The 20,790-nt window shown below is 50.9% G+C and overlaps 1 protein-coding gene and 1 long non-coding RNA gene across 6 annotated transcripts in view; one reads left to right on the top strand and one right to left on the bottom strand.

The window, feature by feature from the left end:
- Positions 1–20,790, top strand: part of LOC121143876 — a 66,739-nt gene that overhangs the window by 35,637 nt on the left and 10,312 nt on the right. The window contains exons 1-2 of one of the 2 annotated variants that reach the window (XR_005881164.1): positions 12,716–12,840; positions 16,635–16,718. This is a non-coding gene — a long non-coding RNA (uncharacterized LOC121143876). Of the gene's footprint in view, positions 1–12,715; positions 12,841–16,634; positions 16,719–20,790 lie in introns of those variants that run through there. The other variant, XR_005881163.1, reaches the window with a different exon arrangement.
- Positions 2,963–20,790, bottom strand: part of Vwa5b1 (von Willebrand factor A domain containing 5B1) — a 66,418-nt gene continuing 48,590 nt past the window's right edge. For all 4 annotated transcript variants that reach the window (XM_021233558.2, XM_040756273.1, XM_040756272.1 and 1 more), the window contains 8 exons: positions 19,232–19,433; positions 18,547–18,861; positions 16,157–16,294; positions 12,673–12,807; positions 11,428–11,502; positions 10,756–10,825; positions 9,799–9,916; positions 2,963–8,317 (listed from right to left, as the gene is read on the bottom strand). In XM_021233558.2, coding sequence (XP_021089217.1) covers positions 7,817–8,317; positions 9,799–9,916; positions 10,756–10,825; positions 11,428–11,502; positions 12,673–12,807; positions 16,157–16,294; positions 18,547–18,861; positions 19,232–19,433 — 1,554 coding nt within the window. In that variant the 3' untranslated portion in view covers positions 2,963–7,816. The remainder of the gene's footprint in view (positions 8,318–9,798; positions 9,917–10,755; positions 10,826–11,427; positions 11,503–12,672; positions 12,808–16,156; positions 16,295–18,546; positions 18,862–19,231; positions 19,434–20,790) is intronic.

Genomic DNA, 20,790 nt, shown 5'->3' with positions numbered 1-20,790 from the left:
GCTGTATCTCAAAGTTTACCTGTGGTTTAAAAGGCAATGTGGTTTGTAGATGAAGGGAATGACTCTCAGTATCACATGTAAGAAGTGACAAAAAAAGTGAGACCTCCCAGTCTATGTGAGTGAGAGATCTTGTATGTCAGTCAGACTGAGTTTGGATTTTCCCTCCAGAGGCAGTGGGAGCCATGGTGTGTGTTTGAGGTTCCCCTGGTGGCAGTTTGGAGGCAGGATACAAAATCGTCATCTGCAGGCAGGGAGAATAGGTAGCACAGGCATGCAGGGGTGTGAGCAGAGTGAGGCGGCAGTGTGGATGGGATCTGTCAGGGAAGACTGAAGGGTGGCACACATAGGAGAGTCAGGGGCTCTATTCTTAAAATCCCATCGGTCCTTCCTTTTTCTCCCCTTACATTGCTGATGTTTCGTGTGTCTAAGTCATTATACTTGGTGGGCAAAGATCATGGGACTTAGGTCATTTCATATCCCTTCTTGAGTGAGTGGCAAAGAGGCTGTCCCCAAACTGATCACTGTCTGCAGACGGAGCTCAAACAGTTGCTATGGGAGCTACAGAAACTCTGCCTTGAGGACAGACAGTCCAATGGAGGAGACAGAGAGCTCTATTTGAGACACTCCCTGTCTGATGGAAGACATAAAAGCCCTGCCCTTGGAAGGCCTCCAATCTAATGGGAGCAGGCTGGCACAGAGCACTGGACAGGTACACCTGTCCTCAATGGTTTTCCTGAATATATATCTATGTCTATATAGATATAGATAGATATAGATATAGATATAGATAGATAGCTGGGAGCTCCCAGTCCAGTGGAGGAGACAGATTCTCCCCATCCAAGGTCCAGTAAAATATGAAGTTGCTATTGAGAGGAGATCTGGGAAGCTCGTCTGAAAGAAAGCATGCTGCATGAGTTTGTGGAGAGTGATGCAAAGGTGGAGGAGAGGGGGAGGGGTGGGCCAAGCAGGCAAGGACCACATAGCTACTCCGTCTCTTCCAGGGGCTTCTGGGTTGCTATGAAGTGCTTTGCTTTTTTTTTTTTCAGAGGAAAAAGACCTTTGGCAGGAACAGTTTAGATTACTGGCCTCCAGCCCTGTGCTCGCTCCTCAGTTCCCACATCCAGGCTGGTACACCGGCCCTGGACTGGGAAAGCAGTGAACGCCCACAGCGCCCTCTGCTGGATGTCAGGGTAGCACTGCCGACTTGAATGTCGCAGGGGCCCAGGAAACAGCCCCTGCTTTCCAACTGTGGAGACCCTGGTTCTGCAGCCACTGGTGCTGGGTTCATAAGGAATGGGTCAGGACCTGGGAAGATGCAAATCTGCTCTCTGGAAGGTCTGAGGCCTTTCTGGGACCAGTTTGTCTTAGGATGGCTCAGAAAGCCAAGGCAAGCAAACTCGCTGCTGTCCCCTGAGCTGGGTTTAAGTGGGGTCTGGCCAACATCCTAGGTATCTGGGATAGGAAAGGACCCCTTCCCATCACATGTCACTAAGATGACTCAGGGTTCATTGTGCAATAGAGGATGTGTGGCCCTTTCTTCTTCCAAGGCCCTAGATCTGGGTCAGCTGGGCTTTGGGTGCGGGTGGGCTGGGTGCTCCCAGGAGAGGGTCACAGTGGGGAGTGTAGATGGGTTTCCAGCAGAATAATGGAGGCTGACAGAGTGAGCTGGAGTTCACTTGGCAGACCAGGGTGAGGGTGAGCTGGGAGTCCCAGCAGCTCAGACTGTGGAGGGACAGGGCAGCAGTGCCCTGAAGGGAACAGGCTGTCCGCAGGAGAGGGAAGACAGCAGACCCGGAATCCAGGGTGTGGTCACTTCCTGGAGATAGCGAGGGAGTCTCTATTATCCGTCTGGAACTCCTTTCCAGTGTGAGGGCTGGGAGGTTCTTGCTGCCATTCTGGTCTTTACAGGAGGGTCCCAAAGGCAGAGGTGGTGTCACAGAGGCTTCAAGTGGGACAGTGACAGGGTTTGTGGGTCGCACTGAAAGTTGGCTCTCTGCTGGCTAGCGGGGTGTTGGTGACTGCTTTAGTTCAGCCTGCTGGCATCCCACACCATCTGCAGCGACTGTAGTGCCTTATAGCGATGTTTTGGGGGCTGATGGGAATTCCTATTTTAGGTAACCGTTTCCCCTGTAATCTGCAAAGGGCTCGTATCAATCACATTTCCTGTTGCCATGACCAAAATACCTGACAGGAAGTGATGTAAGTGGGGGGAGGGGGAGTTCTTTTTGGCTTACAGTTCAAGGGCATACGGTTGATGGTGGCAGGCTTGAGGTTTTCATCATGCTGGCTCCCAGAATTCCTGGTTAGGATGAGGGTCCATGGCCTTAGTTATGTGAGCAACAACATTCTCTTTATCAGTGGTCCTCCACATTTCTCTGTTTCCTTTGGGTTGGATGTGAATGGAATCTTGAAACCATAGGAGAAGTGATGGCCCTAGGTGGCCCTTGAGCTACCTGGTGGGTTAACCCTCCCTCAGGAGAGGGGTTGGGAGGCCTGGGAGCTCTTCCCATAGTCTTTCCTTCCCCCGAGGATATAGAAAAGGTAAACAATGCCCCGGGGAGCACTTAGAAGTTGAGTTTTTCATGAGCTTTCCAGGTACAAGTGACAAGTCAGTGGCATAGCTTCCCCATGAACCACACAGGGGACTTCCCCTTTGTCATACATGCCCCTGCAAGTAAATCCCAACAAACTCATAGACATTTCTGGGATCCCCAATTAAACCATGTATGTGCACACAATTCATCGGTATCTCCAGCTCTGCTTCTGGGGAACCAACTTCTGTTTGACCACGACTGTCCAGTTTTAAAATATCCTGGTGACCTTTTAGTCCCAGGCAAACCTAGACCATTCGTTGGCCACCCTGAGACACCCTCGCCAAGACAGATGCAGCTCACTAGGGAAGACAAATGCATCCCTGTCCTGTTAGTTTGTGCTCTGAGAACAAAAACAGGAGACACAAGTATAATCTTGTCACACTGACAGTTTTTATGAGCCAAGAGCCTGTAGGAGGACAGGAGCCACCATGGCAAAGCAGCTATTCCTTTGAAAATAGATACATACACATAATCTCAGGGTAGGCATGGCTAAATGTTGGTGGAATTAGACAGCTGGTATCTAGGACCTTTGCAAGCATCAATGTGACTGGCTACATCAGGCAAGACGGTAATGCATTTTCCAAGAAGCAAGAAGAGTCCCAGGCACTGTGGGGTCCTTGGGGGTGAGCGGAGAAAAATACAGGGCAGCACGTGATAGGCACTTGAGGCTCTGAGAGGGACAAGCACCGGCCATGCCACTTGCGTCAAAGCCACCTGAGCAAATAGTTGAAATTATACCACGTTACCACATGAACGCACAGAGACAGGCGCTTTGCCTTAGAAAGAGGCTGTAAGCCCAGGACAACTGGACCAAGACCCTGGGAGAAGTCACCTGGGGAGTAGGCAGTGCTGGTGTGAGGTGAGGCTAGTGTCACCAGGCCAGGGCAGAGGTGGACATGGGTCAGGGCACACCGCAGTACGGAACTGTAGTACTGGCTGGGCAAGGTGACCAAGTCCCCCGCCTGGGGACAGATCTCTGCTGTGAGTCAGATTACTCAGCTTCACAATGTCACACATGCCCCTGTTAGTTTTGGTTGCACTGCAGAGAGAGCCACGTAGCAATGGAGGGGTGTGCCTCTTGATTGCCTCTGCTGTCCTTAGTTCTGCTATGGGATTTCTCCCAGGTGCTGAGGCAATGGACACGTGCCCCATGCCTTCCCTGTCCCGCCTCAGGTCACTAAGGATGGAGAACGCACTTCTGCCTGGGCTTACTCTGAGATGTTACAGTGTGTCAGCAGAGGCCAGGATTTAGAAGCCCGAATGACAAGTACTGAGGTGTCAGACTGATTCCAGCCAGGCAGGGGGATGGGGTAGCCAGTCTCTGGGGACGGGACCACTGTGCTTAGGTGAAGCAGTCCCTTTTTTATACTCTGTCCTTTAAGAGTCCCTGCCAAGGGAGAGGGCAGGGGCAGTGACCAGTAGAGGAATTCTGGCCCTCAAAATTGTGGGAGTGCAGGCAGGATTCAGAGGAAACTTCTAGAAACTTTTATTGATGGGTGAACCAGCAAGCAGGAGAACGGCAGGGGCAGGGGTGGGCTTGCTTTTTCACTCATCCAAAAAGGAGATGAAAACCGCCAACAGTTGGTATTGGGAGTGGCTGTGCCATTCATCAGCCACAACCATGCCAGCACAAGTCACCTCGGACACGCATTTTGTCTTTAGGCAGAGGACTGATTGGAAACCGAGACCACATATTTACAAGTGCAGCACGGGCCTCCCCAGGCTCCAGAGTTGGGCTCCTCAAATGAGGATCCTTAGAGACACGATCTGCCTATGACAGGAGGTAATCCCAAGGGGCATCCTGTTGCAGGTACTCCCCTGCTCCGCCAGGAAACAAAATCCACGGGGGTGCTCCTCTCTGGCTGTTACCACGGCCAGCTGTCTCACACCGTCAAGAACGTCCGAGTGCTCAGAGATCTACAGATTAGTATCAGTAGCGCCCAGACAGTGCTCAACTGAGGCTATGCTCATACACGGCAAGACCATGGAGAACAGTCAGTCAAGACAAACCCAGCCCTGAACCAAGGAGTGACAGAGGAGTCATGGGAAGCCTTCCAATACTCCTTGCCAAACTCCAAAGGGACAGGGATGGCATCTGGGGGACCCACAGGAGCACTTCACATTGCCATGCATAAAGCAAGCACTCCATCAAGGTTGTCTGGATGTTAGTGCCAACTAAGGGAAATGCCCAAAGACCAGCGTTTTTTCAATTGGGTACCTTTGAAAGAGCTGCATGCTGGGTGACCTCCTTGGAAAGTGGTGGTGCCATTAACTGATTAGCTTTCTTGCCTGTGTAAGGCTGTTTTCCGGGGTTTGCCTCAGTGTGTTTTGACACACAGACGTTTCTCATAGGTGAGCAGAGAGCTTGGAAGTGTGCATCTAATGGAATCTTATCATTCTACAAAAAAAAATAAATCAGAGCCTTGGAGGAAGACAGCAATTCTCCATAAGTCACACGGTGCAGTGGTGGCTGGGTTGGGTTCAACCCATGGGTTCCGCAATTCTTGGTCATTTTTTTTTTTACCACTAAAGGCAGTATAGAGGCTGGCTGGACAGTCTCAGTGGGCTTTTCTCCACACAGTGAGGGCATCAGCGTCCCTTCCACATGACCTTGAAAGTAAAGCCAGTTCAACAAACTGAATGAGATGGCTTTGCATTTTCCCGGACCGTAGGAACTGTGTACCCCTCGGTCTTTGTGGCACCTTAGTTTCTATGCATGTGCTCACTACCTAGGGCTCTTCCCCTTGAGGTCCAACTCTTTGGCCATTTGCTTGATGAGCCAGGCAGTGGGTTACTGAGGCTGCAAGTCATCTGAATGCCACTGGGGTAGTTTTTACAAATGCCTCTTGTTCAGACACTCCCTCCCCCCGTCCTTGGGTTATTGATAGCAAGGGATCTGTTCCTTGATACTATGGAGCTGGGGGTGGGGGGGTGAATCCAGGGCTACAGAGGTCAGCAGTGACTGACGCACCAAACACACCACTGAGCTCTGGCTGCTGGTGCATGGGCATATCTCTCTAGGCATCTTACAGTGCTAATCCCATGCTGGGTGAGAGTTGGACTGCTCCAAGCTATGGCCATTGTCCTCCCCAGGTCCTGAGGTTCCAGGATCAAGCTAATGGGCAGGGACTGGCTAGGCAGTGCAATTTGCTCATTGCTAGAGGACGAGAGAGACCTGGGGTGCACACACGTGTTCAAAGTTACACAGAAGTCGAGCAAGCCCACGTTTACCAGGAGGGAATTTGGGAATGTTAGCAGGAAGAATTCTAGAATACGGAGAGAAGGGAAGTCTCTCATTGACGGAGTGGGCATCGGGACTGAGATGTGCGTCTACGTGTTCTGACTCACAGCCTAACTGGTTTTTCCTCTCATGATGACCAGATAGGGGGCACTGCCCTGGCCATCCTGGAGGGTGGAGGGCTGCTGGCTGTGTAGTGACAGTAGTGGGGGTTATGATGAAACGAGAAAGTTGACATGCCTTTCCTCATAATTTGGGCCCTCAGGCAAGGCAATCTAAAACTCTGTCCCTCTTGGTGACACTGATAGTAAGCCATTGCCTAGGATTTCATTCTGCCCCATTTGAGGGTAGGCTGTTTTCTCCCCAGAGGGAGAAAATGCATTCGGTGAGGTAGGGACTTGCCTCTTCAAAAGGGTAGTTCAGACAGGGAGGGACCCTCTGGGAAGTTTCAGCAGTGTAGCTGGAGGCAGGGCAGGGCATGAGGGCAGGGAGCAGAGTACCCCAATCCCGTTGGGCCTGTCTCTTGTCCCTTCACTCAGCTGGTGTTCTGTGGAAGCATCCCTACCTTTAGCTCCCACCATGGACTGAGTCCCTTAGAGTCTTCACGGAGCTGTCACCCAGGTCACAGCCCATAACCCGTGAGTTGGTTTAATCAAGACTTGTCTCACTGAAAAAGCAAATGTAAGACTTCATATCTGGGTCGTAGGGACCATTTTTGGAGACAAATATGAGATGTTAAGATCTTAGAAAGAGAGGACTTACGGGGTTCACAGATTCTGTCTAGCGTCCTGGGCTAGCTTTCTTGGTGAGATCCAGACACACTTCTGGGGAAGCGTGAAGGGGGAGGGAAGATGCCTAGACAGTCTGATTCCAGTCCACAGGTATCACCTGGTGTTCCTGGACTGGGGGAGACCCCACAGAGACCCTTCTGTTCCCTTCCATCCCCAGACACACTGCAGTCAGACCTGTTGCTCTGCAGTCAAGTTGTCTCTGTGCCTGATAATATGATGTGGTCACATAAGAGACTCCACTATCTCAGAATACAATGCACACAGAGGCACTCTAGCCCATCCTTACCAATGGATGGAGTCATATTATCCAACAATGGAAGGCATGTAAATTATTTAAGTCTGGTTTCTTCTCTGACCCCTATGTGCTTGCCTATTCTAGACTAGTTCCGTAGACTGCAGCTACAATCTATTTTGGCTGGAAGGGAGCCTATCTCTCCTGGTCATGCCCACATCGTCTTAGATAGGAAGCCACACTTAGTACCAATCATGCAGTATGCAACTATTAGAAAGAATCTTTTGCAAAGTCTTGGGAGGGATGGTTCTTTGGTTGGCTTCCTAGTGGGATTTGGAACCCCTGGACTGTTACCATGGAGACACAATCCTATCCCACAATGCAATAAACAGAGGAGGTCTCTTGGTGCCTGGAGCAAGCTCATGGTTGTGGCTGCTTATATTTGATGGGTTTTCTTATTTACCTTTTTATTGGAGGAGGCTTTGTTCTCCCTAGTGCATGCCAACATGGTATTTCTCTGGGGGAAAACTCAACTCTTCTCTCTCTCCTCTCTCTCCCTCTGTCTCTCTCTCTGTCTCTCTGTCTCTCTGTCTCTGTCTCTCTCTCTCTCTTTCTCTCTCTGTGTGTGTGTGTGTGTCTGTGTGTGTGTGTGTGTGTGTGTGTGTGTTTCTCTTGCCATGCCCCAGCAGCAGCAAGTTCTGGAGCTGCCTGAAGGTCTGAATGAAAAGGAATATCGGGCCCATTTAAAAATCTAGTAAATGGCCTTATCTCACGCTCTTGTTTTGTGGAAGGGGAACTAAGGCCCTGATGGGGCAGTAACTGATCTAAAGTTAGTAGGTAGTAGCAAGGTTGGGATTGAATTCAGGCCTGCCCACTGCCAGTCTTTCTAGCAACACTATATTGGCTATAGCTTTCAGAAAGTCCCCTACCAACCCAAATGGCCCATCCCTCTCCCCATACCCTACACATAATTGGGGTTGTAACAGAGCATATTGAACTCCAGGTTCTCATCCCAGTGTCGCAGGAGCACGAACAGCTGGCGAGCTGTGGCCTTGAGTGTGCTGGGCGTGCGGCCCTCGGGCACTTCCTGCTGCTCCAGCCACGAGCTGGCCTTAGCGGCTATCAGCTCCCACTCAATGAAGTAGGAAGCTGAGCTGTGTTCCAGCCATGCCAGGGCCACCACGGTGGCCCACAGCTTTCCTGTGTGCTCCAACAGTGCACTTGGCTCCAGGCCTGAGCTGTCTTCAGCTTCAGACTCCAGGGGGTTGTCATCATAGGCTGGGGGTGGAGGTGACGGACGGATGCAGGGCTGAGGACTCTTCTCATTGTGCCGGCGGGTGGCCAGGGACATTCGCAGGCAGATGAAGGGTGAGGTCCACTTGAGTTTCTCCATGGGGATTTGAATGGCCTCACAGAAGGCTTGGTTGAGCAAAAAGGCTCCCGAGGCCAGCTGCAGAGACACCTGTGGGCAGAGAAATATCACAGTGGGCCTCAAACCTCTCAAGCCATAGAGTCCCAGGTCACATGAAATCCAGATCCATGGAGTCTGCTCTTTCATCTCTTCCTGCCCTCCCTGCCTGTTTTGGGGACTCCCCAAGTCAACTGGGCATGGCCTCTTTTTATCCTTTAGCATCACGGGCTAATCACTCTCCAGGCCACAAACTCACTTGCTATCCTAGCTCCGAACCTGTCTCTTACCATATGCAAGCTCTGCTTGACCACTGTGATTGTGCAGGCCTGTCCAGTAGACTCTTGTCTGCTCACCCCTGTCCCTGCAGGCGTACTGGTCCCTCTGGAAGTCCTAACAGGCTTGGCAGCCCACTGCCTGCCTCCTCATACATCCGCTGTCCCCTCACACTTCCTTCCTCCACAGCTACTCATCTGTCTTGCACTCAGAGGGACCTCCCTCCACAAAGCCTAGCTCATGCATGCATTTTCCGAAGGATCAGATCGATTTCCCATTTACTCAGTTTTCTATTAGACTATGCCCAGCGTGTGATTTATGAAACCTTGCTCCACCTGGTCCCCCCTTTCTTTCTGCACTCTCACCCCTCAACTCCATTCTCCAGATGCTAATCTGTCTCCCCTCTAGGCCTTTGGACATGCCTCCTTAAGATTTAGGTCTTGGCTCAACCACTGCCTTCTTTGGGAAGCCACACTCCATTCTGTCAGTACCCCTCACCTCAGGCCTCAGGATCATAGCTGTATTTCCCACCAAAGAAAACTTCCCACTGCTCCCAAGGGTTAGGATTGCCTGGTTCCTGGTCCGCCTTCCATGATATTTCATCCCAGGAGCTACATTTATCTAACTCAAGGTCATCTCCTGGGGTCTGCACTGAGCCTGACTCAGTTAACACTGGCAGAGTGACTATGTGTGTAAGTGCTCAGCTACCTTGAACATGTGGGGATTCCAAATGACACCATGCACACAGTTGGGTGTGGAGGGATGGAGACGTGAGGTGATATACCCAAACGATGTGTTTCCTTCATACACCGCATGAACCCCAAACTCAGGGACACTCACAAGGCACCCACTTGCCTTGTTCCTTGGCACATTGGGCCACCTACAGAGCCACTTTTAGAGCCTGGGAATGTCCTTGGGATGTGACAGTCACTTTCAAGTCATTTCAAGGGTTATTTTTATGTACTGAGAACAGACATGTGGCTGATGATGTAGGACAGTGCCAAAGTCCTGTGGCTTTTTAAGACCAGGGCAGCAGAGTGCAGAAAAGCTTTCCAACACCGGCACTGGCTAATACACACACCCCAAGTGGGAACTCTTTAGCACTCCCTGTGTCTTGGTGGCTTCTTGGGTGGGGAGTTCTAGGAAGCTCAGGATTTCTTTGGATAGGAGCACTGAGACAAGAGCTCCCTCCCTTTGAAGAGGGGAAGGCACGGACAGGGGCTGAGCTGGGTTGGAGGGGTCTGAGGTCTGGAGCTCACCAGTGGCATATAGTCCAAAGTTTGGCTGCCCGGAGTTGGCTCTGGAGTCTTGGCCAATGATTTGCTGAGAAAGCCTTTGGCAGCTCGGGTTAGCAGCCTGGGCTTGTTGAGATTCAACCTGTGTAGATAGAAACAGGTTCTCTGGTCATCCCAGCCTTCCAGTGGAAACAGGTTCTCTGGTCATCCTAGCCTTCCAGTGCCTGCCCAGCAGCCGCTGAAAGGCAGAGTCAGAAGAACCCAACAGATGACATCCTTCAATATTTTCAATTGACAGCCAGGGAAATGGAGGCCTGGAGAAAGGGGATGTGTCTTTTTGATGCTTGGCTCATCTGTTAGCAGCAACGGGGCAATAGACAGGTCAGTGTTTTTCTATGGTTGTCTATGGATACCGTGTCCATCCAAGTTCAGGGTTGGGAAGAGTCCTAAGATGGTTGTGACAGTTAATACTATCAGCCTGACAGGATCTAGAATCAATGAAGAGACAACTCTCTGGGCTAACTGAGGAAGGATGACCTACCTCATGGGCAGCACCATCCCATGGACCGGGATCCTGGACTGAATGAAAAGGAGAAAGTGGGCCCCAGTATTCATATCTCCCTGCATCTTTACCACGGATGAGATGTGACCAGCCGCCTCACACTCCTGCCTTCCCCACCGTGATGGACTGCACTCTCAAACCAAACCAGCCCAAGAGAAACCTCTGTAAGCAGCCTTGCTTAGGTGACTGTCTTCCACAGCAAAGAAAAAAGTAACGATTTCTTGTCCCGCCTTGCCATGGATGTTTGTGTTCACAGAGACCTCGGAAATGATGGGGGCTATTTAGGCAGCTTGAGACAGTACACAGTGGCAGCTCTACACAGCAGGGATTTTTAGCACCCTTAAGGTGAGAGAGTCTGGCTCCACCTTTGACAGGGAAAGGAAAGAAAGCACTATGTTCTTAGAAGAAGTTCCACTTACTTGGATCCAAAGAGAGTCTCAGAGGTCTTCATAGAGGACAGGGCACTGGTGGACAGGTTATGAGGGAGACCTGGAGAGTCACAGAATGACAGACTGAGACTTGATTGGGAACCTGTCCACTAAGTCACCTCCTAGCTGGGGAAACAGGTTCTGAGTGAGGCAGGAGCTTGTCTATGTAAAGATGGTGCCAGGATGTGAATTGATTGCTAAGTGTCTGAACCCCAGGTGCCGTGGGCAAGGGTGGCATAGTAAGGGGCAGGTGAGCCTATAGGGTTCCTGCAGGCAGGCCCTGGCATCGTCTAGGAGGTGACTAAGGGGACTGTAACAGTTTCACACCAACCGCACCGTTTCTGGATTAGACACTGACAACCCTGCCAGAGGATGCCAGGCTGGGTGTGGTGGGACAGTGGCCCCTCAGCTAGAACTAGGGGGGCCCAACTCTAGGCCCAGCTCTATAATGAACTTGCTAAGTGACATTGGGCAAATTGCTTCCCCTTTCAATCCCAGACTTCTTCATTTTTAAACTGGGGATAGTCCTTTCCATCTCTGGCTGGCTGTTCTGAGACAACGGTGAGCTTCTGGGTACTCCGTTGGTGCGGAGACACCCCCCAGCCCCTGGTGCTTCTCACACCCACCAACACAGTAAGAGGGTCAGCCCAGCTGCCCGCTTACCTTCTGCAGCCGCGTGCTTCTCATGGGCAGGAGACAGGATTTTATTGAAGGTCGAAGCAGGGCTTTCTCCTAGGGCTGCAACAGAGAATGCCAGTGGAGCCTGAGTTCCCTTCCCCTTCCCTTCTTCCTACCGTGCTGGGCTCCAAGACCTAACACCTCCACTCACTAAGCAGTGGGCTCTTGGTGATGTGACTTTATCAGTTAACATTATAAATTGGGGCCTTGTAGTGTCATTGGAAGGAGTCAGTGAGACCCCACTCAGGTAATGCTTAGCGCTTCACCAAGTGCGCAGCCGTGTATGTCCTCAGGGACCTCTTAGTGTGGCCATTAGCAGCCTTTGGTAGGGAATGGTATGGGGGTAGAGTAAGAGTTGAGGGGCTGGGGCTGGGGCTGGGGGTCTTGAACAAAGCTTCAATGGAAGCCTCTGCCTGCTGAAGGCTGAGATGCAGAGAAGGAATGGTTAGACCAGAAAGTTCCAGAAACTCCATGGCTGCTCCCAGCAGGTCCCCTAGGACTTGGGGCACAAAAGACCAAAACATTGCCTTTAATTCTATGAAGAGTGACTCTGGGCATCCAGTGCTCTAGTCTTTCTTTCACTATCTCTTCTCTCTGAGGAAACATTCTCACAGTGTGAATAGTTAGCTAGGGTCAGGGTGTGGTTTCTGGTGTCCACCCCATGCTGAGAGAGTGCAGGATGTCCCCACTGTGTATGGAGGGTTGCAAGGGAAGGGGTCAGGATGAGTACGGGCTATCTGTGGAGAGCCAGAAAGACCGACATGGATGAAAGATGCAGTGCGGCCAGCCTGGCAATAGGCTCAGGGTCACACAAAGGTCATGTATGCCGCAGTTCTCTGAGCTCCAGGCAATCAGGTGACAGCTGAAAGGGAGGTGCTAGGAATCCAGAAAACAACAGATGGTGGAACCCGGACACATCAAATGTCCTCTTTGGTCATCACTTGCTCCTGCTCGTTAGGTTTCCCGGTGTCTGGGGGAACCGGGAGGCTGGAGGGCCAGCAGCCGAGGGTACGAGGGACGCTGCACAGGAAGCCTTGGAGAAAGGCTGCATCCTGCCTCTGTACAAAGCTGTGTACTGCAGCTATACCAAACCCTGCGCCTATAGTAGTCCTCCAGAACCCGAGAGGCCTGGCCTTGCTTAGGGGTCGGAGATGGCAGACTCAGAGAGGGGCCCCTGAGGCCTTGGATGTAGGGGCGCCTGGGCTTCTGAGCACACGAAATGTCGTTTACCTAGGGTCTGGAATTTGCTGTCTCCAGCGGCTGAGGAGTGCTCTCTGAGCATGGTCTGGGACTTTCCAAGGCCAGCAGATGAGCCTCTCCACTGTCGGGTCAGGTTCCGGAAGCTCATCATTTGTAGCATGGCACCTTCGTGGAGAACAAGGAGGGACAAGGGATCAGGTGGGTGTGACCCTGTTGGTTCCTGCCCTTTTCCTAAGGTAGGCAAGACTATGAGCCTCAGAACCAGAAAGATCTGGGTTTGAACTCGGGTCACATCCCTCACTAGCTGCATAGGATGTGAACTCTGAGCCTCCGTTTCCCTATCTGGAGAATGGGGATAATAATCTCTATCGTACCAAGTAAATATAACTGCTGACCTATTGTAAAATGGCCCATGTTCCAGCCTCCCCCATCCCTCCACATCCTACACAGATCCTCGAAGCCCCAGGCAAAGCCAACTCCCTGAAGTGTGTTTAGGAGGTCGAATTCCAGAGAACATTAGACTTCCAGTTGTTCCTTAAAAATAAGAGCTGTGCTTCTGGGAAGACGACTTAGTCAGTAACATGTGTAAGGACTTGAGTCTGAGTCCCAGAAGCCACATGGAAAAGCTTGGTGTGGGATGCACATTTATCATCCCAGTGCTGGGGGTTAGAGGCAGGAGGATGCCTGCCTGGGATGTGGCCAACTAGTCAGCTAGCCTGTTCACTGAGCTTCCAGCCAACGAGATCATCTCAAACAAGCAGCACCTGAGCAACAACACCTGAGGATGACCTCTGGTCTCCATATGTGGGCACACACACATGTAAATACATACACATACATAAACCCATGTGGTCACACACCTACAAATACACAAAGAAACACTAAATAATAGTCTCATTGGGGAGTAGATTTGGAAAAGCTGCAGAACACAGTCCATTCCCCTGGTGTCTTGATGTGAACTAATACTTTTAAGGGCTCTGAGACCTCGAGCAGTAGATTAAGCTCCTAGCTTTATTTAACCCAGGATCCTTGGATGTACTTCCTGACTTGATATTTTCTATTTTTTGCACTAGACAGCTATTTACAGGCTAAGAAATGTGGGTTTGGTTTCTTTGCACACATATGGGGAGCATTGGGCTACACTACAGAGGCTTTAGGATTTAGAGCGAGAAGTGGCCTGGGTCCTGGATATCTCAGGCTGTCCTGTATGTGCAGATCACAGGGTCAGAATTGGATGAGTGGAGTGAGAGGCCTCCCTGAAACAGGAGTGGGACACAGCTCTCGTTCGGCCTTGGAGGTCTGAGCTGGAAACAGGGAGGTGGGAATGAGGAACCATTTTGGTAACAAGGATAAGGAAATGAGAGAGAAGGGGAGAAGGAGGAAAGAGGAAGGGGGAGGGGAAGGGCATGTTTGGTTTCTACACTTCTTCCTGGAGATATGGTTAAGAAAAAAGAAGGAGGAGGAGGGAAAGAGGAGGAGGAAGAAGAGGAGGAGGAGGAGGAGGAAGAAGAAGAAGAAGAAGAAGAAGAAGAAGAAGAAGAAGAAGAAGAAGAAGAAGAAGAAGAAGAAGAAGAAGAAGAAGAAGAGGAGGAAGAACTGTAGTCCTGAGGCTGTAGCTCAGAGTACAGTGTTTTCCCAGCAAGCCAAGGCCTGCTTCCATCCCCAGTAAGACTAGCAAACAAACAAATACAAAACAAACCACTAACTGGCCAAGGACAAGGCCCTGCAAATGACAAGAAAGTGGAATTCAGAAATTAAAAACTCTAGAGTTAGAAAAATAGTAACAAAAGCAAAAAGAAAACATTAAAAGTGTCCAGTAACAGCAGTGGTTCTCAACTTGTGGGTTGAAACCACTTTAGGCTCAAATGACCCTTTCACAGGGGGTCACTTATCAGATATCCACATTCATAACAGTAGCAAAATTATAGTTATGAAGTAGCAGTGAGTAATTTTATGGTGGGTGGGTCACTACAACATGAGGAACTGTATTAAAGGATCACAGTGTTAGGAAGGTTGAGAACCACTGATCTACACAGATACACATAGAAATGGCACAGACATCACAGACACACACAGAAATGTCACACACACAGACGTCACAGATATACACAGACATCACAGACACACACAGAAATGTCACACACAGAGTCATCACAGATATACACAGACATCACACACACACAGAAATGTCACACACAAGACGTCACAGATATACACAGACATCACACACACACACAGAAATGTCACACACAGAGTCATCACAGCTATACACAGACATCACAGACACACACAGAAATGTCACACACACAGACGTCACAGATATACACAGACATCACACGCACACACAGACATGTCACACACAGAGTCATCACAGCTATACACAGACATCACACACACACACAGAAATGTCACAGATATCACAGATATACACAGACATCATACACACACACAAACATCACAGATAACACACTCATGGACACAGACGCCACACCCACACAGAGCTGGCTATGGGGCACATGTGAGGGTCAGAGAATAACTTTCAGAAATCGGTTCTCTCCTTAAACCACGTGGGTTCCAGGGACCACACTTAGCTCCTCAGGTTTGGCATCAGGTGCCTTTACCAGCTGAGCCACCTTGCCAGGCCCAGGTTGCAACAATTATTAAGAGAGTGTACGGAGGCGTGGGGGAGAACACAGACTGGACCAGGCCACTGTGATTCAAAGCATAGCTCTATCTGTTCTGCTCTGTGACCTTAGGACACGTTTCTAAACCTCCTCTGCCTCTGTGTTCCATTACTTTTCAGAACACATTCTGATGGTTAGACCATCTAAAATATGCTTTAGAACATGGGTTGAGTGTAAAAACAAAAGAAGTCAGTTCTAGGGACTGGCCTCGGGGCTCCCACACTAGGCAACCACTCTGCTGTTGAGTTATATTTCTGACTCTCTTTTTTGCTTTTTATTTTGGGACAAGGCCTTGCTGAATTGTCCAGGCTAGCCTGGAAGACTGAGTGTAGCCCAGGTAGTCCTTGAATTGCAACCCTGTCAATCTTCTGTGTAGCGAGAATGACAGCCCTGTGTCACCAGGCTGGAGCTCCCTGCAGTGGAATACATTTCACTGTTCCTTCAGGGTTAGACTGTTTCACACTCATATTTTGAGAAACATAGCATGCATTGGTGTGTTCTAACTCATGTAGCCTTGTGTGTCACTTGCTTCCCCTGCATTTAGACACCCATCAAGAGAAACGAAGACAGGAGCAACAGGGAAGGACAGACTTTCCTTCCCCAGTGACGGTCCCTCTGACCCATCTGTATCTATTGTGCATCAATCTAGACAGTTTGGGGCTCTCTGCCATTCTTTGTCCCTCCTGAGGAAAGCAAAATACAGTAAAGGCATTTGCTCTTCTCCCATCCACTGGGAGTCTTTTTGCTTTTGCATTACCTTGGGCATCTCAGCCCCTCCTGAAGCCCACACATGGGCTGACGTGCTCCATCCTTGCACACACATGTCTTACCAGAGTTGGGGTACTTCACTACCGTGGGCAGGTACTGCCTCTTGTTTATGTCCACAGGCACGAAGGCTGTGTATTTGCTGATCACGTTGCAGGCCTTGCTGGTGTGCACAGCATTCACCTGGTATCGGTGATTAGACCCTGTGGAAGCAAGAGTAAGGGTTACTGTTTGGGATCAGAAAGTATTGCTTGGAGACTCTAGAAGCTAAAAGGAGAGCTCGCCCAGCAGTCTTCACCTTTGGGATCATATAGGTCTTGAAATCAAGGGCTTGTGAATGTACTAATTAAAGACATTCAGACAAAAAAACCCACATCATTTCACAAAGATAAAGGATGTCTTAATGTAAAAAAAAATTAAGTCATTATCATAGAAAAAAGGTAGCTAATTCCCTTAAATAACTTGTGATATTTAAAAGGTATTCTGTGTTGTCTGTATTTTATATTTGGAGTTTACAGATGACTAATAGGACCCTTGTTACAGGGCTTTGTGGATTCCCAGACTGACGGGACCTACTACACTGCCGAGCGAGGGTTCAAAGCTGAGGCTGGGAAGACAGCTCCCTGGGTAAGAGTGCTTGCTAAGAAAGAATGACGTTTGTGTCCCCAGTGTACAGCTGAAAAGCTGGGCGTGGCCATGGCCACCATGCTGGGGATGCAGGGAGGGGGAGACAGGGGGACCTAGGTTTAGTGAGAGACTCTTGTCTCAAGGGCCTCTGTATATACCTATCTGCCCTCATTTCTCCTCCCCAGCCCCCCCCCACCCCTCTCTCTGAGATTGAAAACCAGGGAGGGAGTCCATGTAGGGTCACACAGCAAGTTAGTAAGGGCCTGAGACTAGGATTTGGGGTGACTTGCCCTGGAAGCACAGGCCCTTTCTACCAAATAGTGGGCCCTCTTTATGGCTTGCTGCCTTCTGAGAGCTGTTCAGGAAGCCAGGGAAATGAGGGGCGGAGGAGAATTCATGGGAAGAAAAGAGTATCACACATTACCCCAAAATACAAATGAAACATAAGCCACATAGTATGTAAATGAAGCGTAAACTTAGAACAAAGGAATCATGTAACTCTTATTGGCCCTTATCTCTGCTCTCCAAGCCTGTTTCATCCAGCTCTCAATAGTCACATTCTGGGGAGAGGCTGCCCCAGTTCCTGAACTAAATTAGCTCCCAAACCATCCCTTTTGTACATGGCGTGGACTCAAGTGTTTCTGAGCAGCACTTAATTAATTATCTGTGTAATTGTTTGATTAATGCTGGCCTCTGTTAGCCAGTGCCAGGTGCTCCTGGGAAAGGAAGGGCTTGCTTTGTTCTATGCCAGCCAAACTTCTGAGGCATCTACAGGGCCAAACACCTAGCCTGGCCCCCCAGCTGGGTGCCCAGCTGACTGTCAGGAAGTCAGTGGGGCTGATGAGAGAGTGCAGGATCTCAGCTAAGTCTAGGGACCCTGCAGGAAAGGTTCTGTCTCAGAGGAGGCCCTATCGCTATTGGGTCTCCAGAACCAGGCACCTGGCACTGCAGAGAAGTGCTGGGTGTGAGCGAGTATGGGTGCCAGGGAGTGTAGGAGTAGAGGAGGCGGGAAAAGAGGAGGATGTGTCACCAGGAAAGTGGGAGAGGTGGAGGAGGCCAGGACCAAGGAAGGCAGGGCACCTCAGGTGAGGCTGGAGCCCCAAGTGCCATTATATGTGGGGGGGAATGCAGGCCCCTGGAAACGTCTAGTGGCAGGCAGAGAGCCTTGGTCACCCAAGGGTGTGGGAAGGGTTGGAGGCAGGGGAGGGAGAATTAATATTAGGGCCTTGAGTAGAATGGGGATCCCTCCTCTCTGCTTCTAAGAGTGAGCAGGGCATGGGGTGGGGCTTCCATGAAGAATGGGTAGATCTAGGAGCGGGCAGAGTGCTGGGCCCAGGAGGGCAGACTTTGAGATCGTGGGAGGGGCTTTTATGAAGGGCAGGGATGAACTTTTTTGGGGGGGTGGCATAGGGAAGTGCTGTGAAGAGGGTTGGGCATATACACGACAGTGGGCAGGATACCGGAAGGCTAGAGGGAGGATCATGTAGTATGGGCAAGGCTTTGGTGAGAGGTGGGGTGACATTCAGGCATGGGAGGCGACACTGGATGGAGTTGGTTGGTTAGGCGGCTAACCTAGGGAAATGGTTGGGTTACTGGAACCCCCAGAACAAAGGCTTTGAGGGCTTTGGGGTGTGGGGAGGACTTAAAAGGTTGTGGAGGGGAATCTTGGCAGGTGGGTAGGGCACTAGGCTGCTAGGGGGCACGCCTTGGGTGTGGGCGGGGCTTTGGGAAGGGATGGGGCGGGGCTTGGGCAGTGGGTGGGACCCTGTGCTGCTAAAGGACTGACTCTGGGGTCAGGACTGCCCTCTCCACCATCCTGGGCGCTCACCCAGCTCGATCTCGTCCTCACGCTCTGCCAGCTGCTCGAAGTCGCGGATGATGGCGCGAGCTGCCAGGTGGTGGAAGGTCTCGCTCCACATGTCCGCACCTTGCGCGGCCTCCCTCTGCAGGGCTGGCGGTTGCAGCTCAAAGCTCACCTCCCACTGCAGACGCTGGTTGTCGCACAGGCCTTTCACCAAGGCCTTGCCCAGCACAGGGCCTGGGGTGGCAGGCCTGCAGGGACTGCCTTGGTCCTCTGACTCAGCCGCGGGCTCCCACTCTGAGGACGTCTCCGTCTCCAAGGTGGAGAGGTGATGGGGTGGCTCTGTGGGCGGAGGGACAAGAGGGCTGAACCTGAGGCCAGAGAGGGGGAGCCACCCACAAAGGACATCGTCCCTTGCCCAGCGTCAGTCACTTCTAGAAAACACAATGCTAGCACCGCCCGCCCCCCTTAAGTAGAGAACAGCACGGGTGGCCTGGGTCTGTCCCAGAGGCACAGATCCACCTTGCAGGAAGCTTGTCCCTGAGGGGCTGGATAGATGGGGTGGGACAGTCAGGTTGAGTGGAGAAGGTGGGACTAGACAGCAAGAGTTTGTTCTCAGAGCAAGAGTGTCACAGAGGTACAGAGGCAGGTGCTGGTCCTCTGTCCCTGCCATCTGAGATTCTATCCCCTCACATCTTGGACCTTGACTTACCCAGGTCCTCAGAGCTTCGGCTGTCAGGGGCAGACTTAGGGCTGGAACCAGGATCCAGTTCCCTCATAGGGCTCCAGGATTGGGGCTCCTGGCCAGAGGACAGCAAGTGTTGACAGCCTTGAGGCAGTAGGGAGGGCCTGCGGGCCCCTGGGCCGTGCAGTCTGGGCCCCTGGCGCATGTCATGGCCACTGTAGAGTAAGGGCTAAGGAGGAAAGCAGGGAGGAGGGAACGGGAGGGAGGAGGGGAGATGCAAGATGGAGAGCGAGGTACAAGGAGGAGGAAGAGGGGATGGCAAGGAAGGGGAAGGGGAAAGGAGATGGGAGAAGGAAGAGGAGGGAAGGGAAGGGGAAGAGGGAGGAGGTGGTGAAAAGGGGATGAGAAGGAGAAGAAAGAGAAGAGAGGATGGAGAGGAAGAAGGGGAATGAGGAGGAGGGGGAGGACAAGAGAACGGGAGAGAAGGGGGGATGAGAAGAGAGTAGGAGGAGGGAGGAAGAGGAGGAGAATGGAATGAGGGAGGGGGAAGAAAGAAGAGGAAAAATGAAGGAGGAGGTGAAGCCCATTGACTGGTGGCTAGCCTCCTTCTCCAGCCCCTGAAACACTTTCCACTTTCTCTCCTCTCTCTCTCCCTTTCTCTGCTCCACAGTTCTTTCCAGGGCAGCCCCCCCCCCAGGGATCCAGGGACTCATGACTTAATCTTCACCTCCCATGAGAAACAGAAAGCAGAAAACTCCCAGGCCACGGGTCAACTCCAAGGCGCAGGGAACCATGTGCCATGGAGAATTCCAAAACCCACTTTCCTTTTTGGCATAAAGCTTAAAACCTTTTTTGTGTGTAGTTAAAATTACCAACCCTTTCCCTTATGTCTCCCCATATGCTGTGCTTGAAAGGTCTTTCCTACCCCCCAAAAAATCTTCTACAAGTTTTGTTATTTTTGTTTGTGTGTTTTAAGTCTTTGATTCATATGCAATTTATTTTCCTGTGAGGCGATGGGAACCAGCTTTTACTTTGCTTTTCCAAATGGTGCAGATCTCAGTACTGTTTGCTGAATACAGTGGGCTCTCTGCAGTTTATCAACTCGCTATACTATCCTTACAAAGCTTGTATGTGTGCGCGGCGCTGTTTACAGGCTTTTTGGTCTGTTTTGATGATTTAATCTATCTGTTTTTGGGCTTGGTATAAACAAGCATCCGAAAGCCAAGGGGTAGATGGGAAATACCCTTGTGCCATGTGAGGTGGAGTTCTTCTTTTTTTTTTTAAAGAAAACTCTCTTAGTATCACTTGGGTTTCTAGGGAATTCAGGACCCTGACTTCTGTGAAAACATGTGTTTGTTAAAAAGTGCATTTTAGTTTCCTCACCACGTGTGTTTGTGTGTGTAAAGCAGTGCCACTGGGCACGTGTGGTTAGAGGATACACACGGAAGGAGTTCTTCCACCCTGTGGGACTCAAGGATCGGGTGGGACGCGACCCCACTGAACTGCAGCCCAGCGCCACTCGGCTTTAGCCTTGGACCAGGGCTGCCCTGATTTGCATGGCAGACACCGACTGCATGGCACATCCA

This window comes from Mesocricetus auratus, unplaced genomic scaffold, assembly GCF_017639785.1.
Source record: "Mesocricetus auratus isolate SY011 unplaced genomic scaffold, BCM_Maur_2.0 Super-Scaffold_100014, whole genome shotgun sequence".
NCBI lineage: Eukaryota > Metazoa > Chordata > Mammalia > Rodentia > Cricetidae > Mesocricetus > Mesocricetus auratus.
The sequence above is the reverse complement of the archived record's forward strand: the minus strand, read 5'-3'. Positions and strand labels throughout refer to the sequence as shown.